Genomic DNA, 12,201 nt, shown 5'->3' on the forward strand with positions numbered 1-12,201 from the left:
GTGAGCCTTGAAGATTATAGCTGGGTATCAGTAAATTGAATGATTTTCATTAGATCAGTTCAAGGTTGTGTTAAGTGTTTTCATCATCCTTCCAGCCCATTGGTAGATAGCCAACACAGGCAGGAACCATGACATTGATATACAACCCTGGCTGCTTATTGGAATCACCTGGAGAGTTTTAAAAAATACTGACACCTAAGCCCCACCCAAGGCCTTTTACATCATAATCTCTGGACATAGGACTCAGGTAGCTATATAACCTCCCTGAGTGATTCTAATGGACATCTTTGGATCAGTACTTCCCTCTCCTGAAACGGATTTGCCTTACTCTTCTGAAACAAGACCACCAGAGCATTATCTTCTACCTTCAATTCTTTGATTTTCTCCCTCTTGCAGGTCAGAAATAGGAAAAAGAAAAAAATGGAGACAGCTTCATGTTTTGTGTCTTTCCTTTACCGCCTATAGCTTTTGTACCACCCCCAGGTTTCCTTCTATTCGGAAAATTTACCTGGGCCAAGTCCCCAAGTCCCTCACTTACAGCATCTATGACTTACAAGCCCCTCAATTCAAACAACCTTCTTGTATTTTGCTCTGAAATGTTTCAAAACACTTTTGGAAGATACAAACAAACAAACATGGATGAGCTTTTAAACAAGGTTATATAGGATCTTCCTCAAAAGGTAAAAACAAACTATGTTGCCTAACCCTGGACTGAAAGTACACTAAGAACACCTGTCATTCCTTGGTGAAGGCCAGAAAGGAAAGGGAAACCAAGCTGGCTGGCCCCTTGGGCATACCCAATACCACGCATGCATGTACAGGGGAATGTAGTGCCCTCCCCTCTCTCCTGCTGTCTCAAAGACCCTACTACCTCAGAGACTGAGAGGTTCGAAGAGTCACGTTTCTTCCCTTACTGAGTTGGGCAGCCCTGCATGGCTCCTTCCCTGTCTCCCTCATGTAATGCTCTCACAGCTGTGCTAGGTGGGCTGAGCCTTGTGCCCTGCTTGGTGACTTTCAAGTCAGGCCTTTCTCTTCTTACATTTCAGTCTCCTCATTTCTTGCCTTTGCCTAGGGTCTAGCAGCTTGTTTGGAAGCTCGACCTCTTCAGATTGGTCTCTTCATGATCCTCCCTCCATCTTTCTAACTTTGTCTCAGGGCATGAGTCCAAAGTGGTGCCCGAATCTTGCAAACCGATGAGGGGCGAGGTGAGAGGGTGGGGCTAAGAGAGGCCTGGAGTTTGTTTTTATTCTGGGCCCCCTAGGCTGTGATTCAAGCTCATAGCTCTCCAGTAGGGTAGCAGGATTTATACCTAAGGCTAAATGACTCTAAACCCACCATGCTAGGTTAGGTGAGCCAGCGTCCTATCTGAGATATGGCAGGTAGGGTAGGTGCCCTGGATGCCACTTGCGGGGGGGTGCCAATGAGCAGTTTCTACTGGCCATCGCAGTTTCCGTTGCCAGCTGTGAGAGAGCATTCAGCAATTTAAAACTAATTGCCATAGGTGATATTTTTCATAGATTAGCAGCTGCCAAAGCCACACTAATATTCTATCCCAGCTCTGTTATTATCCTTCAAGACTTGTGCTCTTGTTTTTTGTTTTGTTTTGTTTAGCCATCTACACACTGACACTCAGCCTAAAACACAGTAGTCTTCAGACACATTTTTTTGGACTGAAGTCCTAAATGAGGGCTTCTACTTTCAGGTAATTAGATCCAAAAGTGCAGAGCTTCTCCAGCTGGGGCCCCAGGAATGAGGGGAATTTTCTCAGACATTGAAACCCAGAGAGCTGTTATTTTGCTCACTATCCCCTTGTTTACCCTCAAAGAATCAGCAGATACTTTCTGAATCATGTTCAGAACTGTGGGTGTGTGAGCAGAGGGGCTGATTGCTCTTTTGTGCACGACAGCTAACCAGTGGTATCAGCGGAGCCCAATCACGCCAAACAGAAAAAAAAAAAAAAAAAACAGAAGGCAAAGGCAAAAGTGCTGCGGTTGCTCACTTTCTCTTTCCCTTGCAGACCTAAACAACAACTCCAGGGGAAAGGAATCCTCGCCCACCCCTACCCGCCGTGCCAGATAAACCAAGTGAAACTCAAATTTCAGGCTTCCAAATGGGCTTTGAGAAAAGATCGGACTACCATTGTTGGGAAGTTTTGCGCTGCACCTTTGCCCCTCAATGACAGGTATGTCCCAGACACCAGACTGTCCCCAGTACCCATCCCTGTCCCAGACACACATCAAGGACCAATCCTGACCTTAGACATGTTACTTGTTGAGGTTCAATCTCATCATGGTGAGTAGCTTCTTAGAAGCAGAGATGATAAAGACCCAGGGTTTTCGAAACTGCTTCCTGAACCTCCTGCAGTGCCGTCCTGTGTTGGGGATGTTAGGAAGGGAGCCAAAAGGTGGGTGGCTGGGTTCTAACTCCCCACACCCACTTCAGTATAAGAGACCCATTCCCTCTGTTTTATATATCTGATTTCTGTGTAAGATTTTATTGGAGCAAAGGTTTCTCATTGTGTATATCTTCCTCCTGAGCCTCCACTTCAGATGTGTCACTGGTCACACTCAGGGTGTGGATCAGGAATCCACAACCCTTTCATCCTGTCTCTTACCACCACCCCTGGGCATCTGGAGGCCAGGAGTTGGCTCTTATTACAGACTTCTTTCACCAAACATCATGAAGATACATGAACATACAACTCACAGCATTGTACCTACCTCCTGCCCCCTCTCTGACCTCCCAAGCACCTGCCCTGAGCACATACCGTCTTGTTGCTCTTCTCTTGCAGTAAAAAGATGGTCTGCTTACCGGAACCAGTGAACTTACAAGCAAGTATAGCTGTTTTTCACGACCTGAAAACAGCCTGTGTGTAGTATCAGCCTGTGTACAACGTCCAGCCCTGGATTTCTATGGGAACAACTTATCCTCGGTCATTACTATTATAGAGGAAGGCACAACTCCCAGTTATTTCCTCCATAATTAGCCTCTTTGGAGGTGAGAGATGGCTCATTTTACAAAGCTTGATCTCCATTGCCCAATTGAAGAGCCTTATATAGATACCATTTTAGCTCTCCTATTAACATTTTTTTTATTAACATTTAACTGTGACTACTCCATATCCTTTGGCATCTGTACCTGGTATTCAATATATGGGGAAATTTCTCTCTCTCTCCCTGTTTTTTTTTTTTTTATACAACTCCATGAAACATATGAATTGTTTAATTGTTTTATTAGAATGGAATTCTGTTATATACATAAAATGTGATTTACAGTCTGTGAGACTGGAGAGAACAGTAGATGTGTTGGGTCCTTCGTACTGAAATAAGCAACTGAAAAAAAGCACTTGAAACAAGGAATGGAATGAAGGGAGGGGAGGAAGACGATGCCATTCACCATCCCTTACCATTGCTGCCTCTGGGTATCTGGAAGATTTTTGGGATTGCAGAAATCTTTTGGAGATACAAGTAAATTTTCTTTGGGTCAGTGTTTCCCAAAATTTGTTCTTTGTAAATAACCTTGTATTAGCCACAGTCTAGCAAGAAACAGATGGTACACTCAAATTGAGTATTTGAGGAGAATTTAATAAAAGGACTATTTACAAAGGTGTGAGTACGGGGTAACAGGGAATCACCATCTGGGGCTAGTGGCTGTAGGGCTGGAGCACCAGAACCTGGAGACAGACAGGGCTGTTGGACCGTCAGCTAAGACACAGCCAGCCTGCAGCGATGCTGCAGGGAGGGAGCCAGTAAAATAGATTTCTCGTCTGGAGCTACCAGCGGTGTTCAACTAGTTCCAGGTTTGGTGACTAGTTACCCATCTGTGAAGCAGAAAGAACATTCTTTCCTTCAGAAGTATAGGGGTCTGAGATTTTATTACCTTTTTCAATATGGGTATTCATTCAGACACAATAGTCTTTAGAACAACAAAACTCATCAGAAGTGAGCGATGATGAATCATTGGAAAAAAATAACTTATTTTATTTATTTTTGTTGTTGAAAATATACTTGGAACATATACGAATTCAACACATTCAATATGTATAATTTATTGATACCGATTATATTCTCCAAGTCATGCAACCATTCTCACCCTCCTTTCTTGAGTTGTTCCTCACCCATTAACATAAACTCACTGCCCCCTAAGTTTCCCATCTAATCCTCCAAGTTGCCGTTGTTGATTTGATCCATATATATAGTGCTGTTGTCAGTATGATCCCATATACATAGTTCTTAAAAGAGCACAATGCTCAAAGCAGACATTTCTTTACTGGTTAAGCGAGACTATTGCTTGGTTTAAAGAAGACTTCAGAAGATATTTTTGGTTTAAAGTTATAACTCTTGAAATAAAGGCTTGTTGTTTTTTATGATTATAAAATTCAGCTCATTAAAAAAAAAATTCATCAAATACAGAAAGTTATGAAAGTGAAAACTACCATTAGTCCTACCACTAGAGTTAATCATTATTGGTAATTTGTTTTATATCCTTTCAGAACCTCTGAAATCATGTTTTAAGGAATTTTTTAAGCTATTAATAGAAATCTCTATAATTTGTTGTGTATTCTGATTATGGACTAAACCCAAGCTTCAGAGAAAAGGAATCAGGGATTTGCTAAGGCAATTCGTCCTGCTGAAAGTTACAAAGCAATCTGAACTTGGAATAACCACACAACAATAATAGCTAACATTGTACAGAATTTTGCTATGTGCCGGGCACCGTTCTGAGTGTTTCACATATATTACCCACTGCCGGCAAGCCTATGAGGTTATAATCCCCACTTTACAGTTTAAAAAATTGAGAGATGAGAAACTTTCAAGGTCCCAGAGTGAGATCCTAAAGGAGCCAGGACTCAAACCCCAGATGTCTGGCCCGAGAACCAGGTGATGAACCACTACTCTAACTGGTATTAGAACAACCTGTTGCCATCGAGTTGATTCCAACTCATAGTGACCCTATGGGACAGAGTACAATTGCCCTATGGGGTTTCCAAGGAGCACCTGGTGGATTTGAACTGCCAACCTTTTGGCTACCAGCTGAACTTTTAACCACTGCACCACCAAGGCCGTCCCTCCCAAGGGCTTGCAATGCAACAAGGCAGGACTGGTTACATAATATTTGGGGTCCTGGGAAAAATAATCCTGTGGGCTCCCGTTAAAAAATTAATAAGAACTTCAAGATGACGACAGCACACAGCAAGAAGCCAAGAGTGGGCCCTTGTAAGTGTGGGGTCCTGAGTAACGGAAGAGGTCTCATGCTCATGAAGCTGGCTTTGCTGCCAGGTGACCATGCTCACTATTAGTCCCTGAGGAACTGGGCATCCTAGCTGAACCTGTGTAGTCAGAGCTGACTGTGAGCCCAAACAAAACTTCAGCTGGCCAAGGAAAGAATAAGAGAAATCTTGTAGGCCCTTTGAGAGGGATCAAGTGTTTCTTATAGAAAATGTTCAGACCCCAAGGAGCGTTCTGGTGTTGAGCACCACTTGATTTTCAGGTAAATGATGACCAAAGCTCAGGCCTTTCTATACCTGAGGCTGATGGGAGCTTGGTCCTCAGAGGTACGGCCCATAAGAGGTAAGAGGGAGCCTGTGTCCAGAAGTGTTTCAGGAACACTCTCCTTAACACTTGGAGCACAAGATGCCAGGGAGAGATTGGGATGGGGTGATGCGGGAGAACATGGTTTCCCTGTCACTCAGCTGAGAAAGGCCCTTCTCTGTCCATGTCTGAAGATCCACCCTTTGGGAACACTGAGAAGAATGTTTTTGGAATGACCTGCTACTCATATGTCCCACAGTTGTAGGGTTGTCTAGAGATTGAAATGTCAATTCAGATCCTTTGCCCATTTCTTTTAATTGTAGTAAAAAAATATATAAGACAACATTTGCCAATTCAGAATTTTCCAGGTGTTTGTTTTACAATGCCGTGATATTAATGACACTACTCATGTTGTGCAACCACCATCCATAATTGTTGCCAAATTTCCCATTACCATGAATAAACACTGCTTCCTGACCTTTGCCCAGTTTTAAATTGGGGTATTTGTCTTTTTTATTATTGAGTTGTATGAGTTCTTTTTTATATATATTCTGGCTACAGTTCCCTTATCAGCCATATGATTTGCAAATATTTTTCTCCTATCTTATGGGTTATTTTTTCCCTTTTTGACAGAGCCCTTTAAAAAAAAAAATTTTTTTTTTCTTTTTTGAAGAAGAAAAGTTTCTGATTTGATGATGCCCAATTTATCTTTCTTTCTTTTGTCACTTGTTTTTTGTGTCATATCTAAGAAGATTTGCCTAACCCAAGGTTTAGTTATTGCTTCTAAGAGTTTTCTAATTTTAACTATTACATATAGATCTGTGATCTATTTGGAGTTAGTTTCTGTGTAGGGCATAAAGAAGAGATCAAATTTTATTCTTCTGCGTGTTATCCAAGCTCTGTTTGTTGAAAGACTTTTCCCGTTGAATTGTCCTGGCACCCTTGTAAGAAACCAAAAAACCAAACCCAAACCCATTGCCATCAAGTCAATTCCGACTCTAGTGATGCTATAGGACAGAGCAGAATGGCCCACAGAGTTTCCAAGTAGCGCCTGGTAGATCCTAACCTTTTGGTTAGCAGCCAAACTCTTAACTACTACATCACCAGGGTTCGGTTGGCTATAAATGTAAAAGTTTATTTCTGGACTCTCAATTCTAATGCACTGGTCCACATGTCTATCCTTATGTCAGTACCACACTGTCTTAATTACTGTAGCCTTGTAGTAAGCTATACAATCAGGAAATGTTGGTCCTCCAGCTTTGTTCTTTGGAAGAGCTTGTAAAGAATTGGCATTAATTCTTTTTTAAATGTTTGGTAGAATTGACCAAAGGTATTAGCTGAATTTTGTCCCCCCAAAGATATGTTGAAGTCTTAACCCCCAATATCTGTGAGTGTGACCTTATTTGGAAAAGCGATCAGATATAATCAAGTTAAAATGAGGTCATACTGAATTAGGATAGGCCTAATCCAATATGGCTGCTATCCTGACAAGAAGAGAAGAGACACCAAGACAGATACCCGGGAAGAACACCATGTAACGATATAGGAAGGCATTGGGATGGTGTGTCTACAAGCCAAGGACAACCAAGGATTGCCGGCAATACCAGAAGCTAAGAGAAAGGCATGGAACACATTCTCCCCTAGAGCCTTTGGAGAGAATATGGCCCCACCGACACCTTGATTTCAGATTTCCAGCCTCTAAAATTGTGAAAATAAATTTCTGTTGTTTTAAGCCACGTAGTTTATAGTACTTTGTTACAGCAGCCCTAGAAAACTTATGTTCTTGTTATTGCTGCGTTGATGAACGGATGTGACAGAGTAGAACTGCCCCTTGGGGTATTCTTGGCTGTAAGCTTTATGGAAAAGGAGCCCTGTGGCACAATTGTTAACCACTTGGCTGCTAACCGAAAGGTCAATGGTTCGAACCTACCAGCTGCTCTACAGAAGAAAAGACCTGGTGATTTGCCCTCATAAAGATTACAGCCTAGGAAACCCTATGGGGCAGCTCTACTCTGTCATATAGGGTTGCTATGAGTTGGGATCAACTAAATGGCACACAACAACAATCTTTATGGAAGCAGATCATTGGTTACTTCTCTGCAGAGCCACTTTTGGGTTCGAACAGCCACACCTTTTGGTTAGCAGCAGAGCGCTTAACTGTTGCGCCACCACGGCCCCTTAGGAAACTAATACATCAGGTGAAACCATCAAGGCCTGGGCTTTTCTTTGTGGGTTTTTTTTTTTGCATGTTTTCATTAACTTTTTAATTAAAATGAATCCTTTTCAGATTCCCTGGCTTTATTCAGCAGTCTTTTATTGATACGATTAAACAATATGAAAGAAACAAAAAAAAGAATTTAAAATTATGATAGCCACCACCATCATGTAATAAAGCAAATGAAAGGCTGCTTTGACCATGCTCATTCAATCTCCCCCAATGGTTGTACACGTACACTTGATACACCCAAGCCGTTCTGTATTAGACAGGAAATTACTTATATTACACTTTAAAGTTTAGATATATCATTGTTGCATGATCACCTGCATGAGTTTCATAGTAAATAATAATTATTTAAGATATAGGTCTAATGATGCGCATGTAGTTTAGCTCAATCCGCAGGCAAGCTGCTGTAGCATGTTGTTGCTGTTAGGTGCTGTCAAGTTGGTTCCAACTCATAGTTGCCCTATGTACAACAGAACGAAACACTCCCAGTCCTGCACCATCCCATCGTTGCAGCCACTGTGTCAATCCATCTCGTTGAGGGTCTTCTTTTTTGCTTACCCTCCGTTTTACCAAACATGATGTTCTTCTCCAGGGACTGATCCGTCCTGATAACATGTCCAAAGTAGATGAGATGTAGTCCCTCCAACCTTGCTTCTAAGGAGCATTCTGGTTGTACTTCTTCAAAAATGTTGTTGTTAGTTGCCATAAGTCTGCCTCAACTCATGGTGACCCCATGCACAAGGGAACGAAATGCTGCCTGGTTCTGTGCCATCCTCACGATAGTTTGCGAATTGTAGCATTGTGATTCGTAGGGTTTTCGTTGGCTGATGTTTTTCAGAAGTAGATGGCCAAGCCTTTCTTCCTGTGGGTGGTTTTTTGATTGTGACTCAATCTCTTTATTTATTTTAGGTTTATTCAGATTTTCTATTTCTTCTTTTGTCAATTCTAGTAGTTTGTGTCTTTCCGGAAATTTAGTCTAAGTTACCTTAGGTTTGTTGGTATACAATTATTCCCGGTATTCTCTTATAACTCTTTTTATTTCTGTAAGATTGGTAGTGATGATGTTCCCCCTTTTAATGATTGAAATGGAATGGACTGGTTCAAAGCTTGAAAGACACAGTCTTAAGTTTGGAACAAACCTTAAAGTTTCATCGAGAGCAGTGCTTCTTAGACCTGGTTACGTGTTAGAGTCATTTGAAGAGCATTCTAAAACACTGATGCCCTAGATTAGTTGAAATTTTGGAGCCCTGGTGGTGCAATGGTTCAGAGCTTGGCTGCTAACCAAAAGGTCAGCAGTTTGAATCCACCAGCCACCCCTTGGAAACCCTATGGAGCAGTTCTACTCGGTCCTATAGGGTCTCCATGAGTTGGAATTGACTTGACGGCAATGGGCTTTTTTTTTTTTTTTTTTAAATGACATGATTTTGAGCATTTTTTCATGTACTTATCTACCATCTGTATATCTTCTTTGGTGAAGTGTCTGTTCAGATCTTTTGCCCACTTTGTAATTGGGTTGTTTGTTTTCTTATTGTTGAGTTTTTAGTTTTGGATATGACTCCTTTATCAGATATGTGTTTTGCAAATATTTTCTCCCAGCTTATGGCTTTTCTTTTCATTCTTTTAACAGTGTCTTTCTCAGATCAGAAGTTTTTTATTTTAATGAAGTCCAACATATCAATTTTTCTCTTTCATAGATTATGCTTTTGGTGTTGTGTCTAAAAAGTCATACCACATCCAAGGGCACCTAGATTTTCTCCTATGTTATCTTCTAGAATTTGTATAGTTTTGCACCTTACATTTCAATTTACGATCCATTTTGAGTTAATTTTGTAAGTTCTGTGTCTAATTTATTTTTTTTTACATGTGGCTATTCAGTTGTTGAACCATTTGCTGAAAAAGACTACCACATCTTTTTTTAAAAAGGCTACTAGCATCTATCAACAAAATGAAAAGATAAACTACAGATTGGAGAAAATTCTTGGAAACCATATATCTGATAAGGGTCCAATATCCAAAATATATTTTTTAAAAAACTTCTACAACTTAAGAAAAAAAGGCAAACAAACTAATCAAAAAATGGGCAAAGGACTTGAGCAGACACGTCACCAAAGAGGATATTCAAATGACCAACAAGCACATGAAAAGATGCTCAACATCATTAGCCATTGTTGTTGTGTGCCATCGAGTTGATTCCCACTCACAGCAACCCTATGACAGAATAGAACTTCCCCAAAGGTTTTCTTAGGCTGTAATCTTTACAGAAGCAGATTGCCAGGTCCTTTCTCGCACAAAGGGGCTGGTGGGTTGAAACCGCTGGCCTTTCGGTTAGCAGCCAAGTGCTTAACCATTTCACCACCAGGGCTCCTTTATTAGCCATTAACCAAACCAAACCAAATCTGTTGCTGTAGAGTTAATTCTGACTCATAGTGACCTATAGGACAGAGTAGATCTGCCCCATACGGCTTCCAAGGAAGGGAGATGCAGATCAAAGCCACGAGAACCACCTCATTCCCATTAGAATGGCAAAGATTTAAAAAATGGAAAAAGGTGTTTGTGAGGTTGTGGAGAAACAGGAACCTTCATCCATTGCTGCTGGAAATGTAAAATGGTACAGCTGCTGTGGAAAATAGTTTGGTGGTTCCTCAAAAAAGTGAACACTGAACTACCATATGACCCACAATTCCAATACTATATACCCAGAAGACATGAAAGCAGGGTTGCAAACAGAAACCTGTGCACCAATGTTCATTGCAGCACTTTCCCTAACAGCCCAAATGTGGCAACAACCTAAATGTCCATCAACAGTAGAATGGGTAAACAATATGTGGTATATACATACAATGAAGTGTTACTCAACTGTAAAGACAAATGAAGCCCTGATGCCACAACACGGATGAAACTTAAAAACATGCTGAGTGAAATAAGTCAGTCACAGAAGGACAAATACCACATGATTTCGCTTATATGATATAAGCAAATACATAGAAATCAAAGATTATTTGTGGTTAGCAGTGGGAGGGAGGGGGAGACAGGAGTTTTTGCTTAGGGGGCATTGAGTGTTTGCTAATGGCGGTGGAATAATTTGGAAAAGGATAGTGATAATGGTTGTACAACATAAAGAATGTAAGCAATGTCACTGAAGCAAACATGTAGAAATTGTTGAACGGGCCAATGTTTTGTTGTGAATATTCTCGCCGCAATAAAATGACAACAGCAACAACCAAGCCAAGCATCTGACTCTTTTGTTTTTGCTTCTGTTTTGTCAATCTTCTCTGAGGCAGCAGGCTCTTCCTGGCCTGCTGCCTAAAAAGAGTAGTGTCGTGGGGTAACAGAAAATTCTTAGAAGAAGATGCACTGGTTAATTTTTTGCTAAATGTTCACGACTTATCTTCACTCCTGGATTATAAAGATCTGTTTTAGGAGACAAATTTGGGGTGGAACTTTCCCTAACATTATCTTCAATAAAATCGGAGATATGGAATATTCATTTTCTTACTCAAATCCTGAGACCACAGTGTTCACCAGACATCTTCCTTTGGAACAGTTAGAGGAACACCATTGTCTAAAAATCATTTTCCTCAAGGCTATAAGGCTAGAGTGCTCTCGTAGACACCTAAACATTTTGAGCTGTTTTCTGAGCTCAAGGGTCACCCATTTACCTGACCACCCATCTTCAGGGTGGGCTCCTAGAAGCCGCAGTTATATTGTATGACCCTGCCTTAGCCCCAGCTGATTGGACCAGAAGTGGACAGCTGACTCAGGCTGGACCAGTCAGATTCTCCCTCTTGTGAATTTGAAATTGAAACTAAGAGACATCTCCTCTGGCAGTTGGAATTGTCACATATGAACTCAGGAGCAGAGGGTAGCCATATTCCACCATGAGATTAGGAAAACAGGGAAGACTGGTCTGCAGGGAGAGAGAAAAACATTGCAGGGTCCTCTGAGAAAAAGAGAAACAAAGAAGGTGCCTGTGTCCTTTTTGTTTCCCTGTTCTAGTCCCATATTGAAGCCTGGTGGTATTACTGACCATGCATTCCATAAGGTACTCTGTGCTCTTGTGATAAATTCTCCTTTGCGTCATCATGATCATGTCGTCATGAACTGAATTAAAGACAGCGTTTTTAATGATGTAGACAAAGGCAGGAGAGAATGTCAGGGACAGAGAAGCTTAACTTTAGAGGTGCAATTGGTGTCTTTTTACAAGTGTCAGGAATGGCCTTCATCAATTCATCTGGTTTTAAAATTGAGCCTGCCAGTATCACATTTTAGCATTTTAAAATCTCTGCAGGACGATCCTATGGCTGGATATAAAGAACACTAAATTGAAACATAAATATTCCAAAATTGCTGAGTTCTTACCAACCCTTGATTCTTTGCTGAGTGGTCTGACATTCTGAAAGTGACATACACTGCCCCAGACTCAAATATACCACTCACTGACCATCT

At 41.2% G+C, this 12,201-nt stretch overlaps 1 protein-coding gene across 2 annotated transcripts in view; it reads left to right on the forward strand.

Moving 5' to 3' along the window:
• Positions 1 to 9,109, forward strand: part of PLA1A (phospholipase A1 member A) — a 44,823-nt gene extending 35,714 nt beyond the window's left edge. Inside the window, exons 9-10 of one of the 2 annotated variants that reach the window (XM_023551757.2) lie at positions 2,018 to 2,182; positions 2,792 to 9,109. In XM_023551757.2, coding sequence (XP_023407525.1) covers positions 2,018 to 2,182; positions 2,792 to 2,876 — 250 coding nt within the window. In that variant the 3' untranslated portion in view covers positions 2,877 to 9,109. The remainder of the gene's footprint in view (positions 1 to 2,017; positions 2,183 to 2,791) is intronic. The other variant, XM_010592934.3, reaches the window with a different exon arrangement.
• Positions 9,110 to 12,201: the final 3,092 nt, after the last annotated feature.

Source organism: Loxodonta africana, chromosome 1 (assembly GCF_030014295.1).
Source record: "Loxodonta africana isolate mLoxAfr1 chromosome 1, mLoxAfr1.hap2, whole genome shotgun sequence".
Classification (NCBI taxonomy): Eukaryota; Metazoa; Chordata; class Mammalia; order Proboscidea; family Elephantidae; genus Loxodonta; species Loxodonta africana.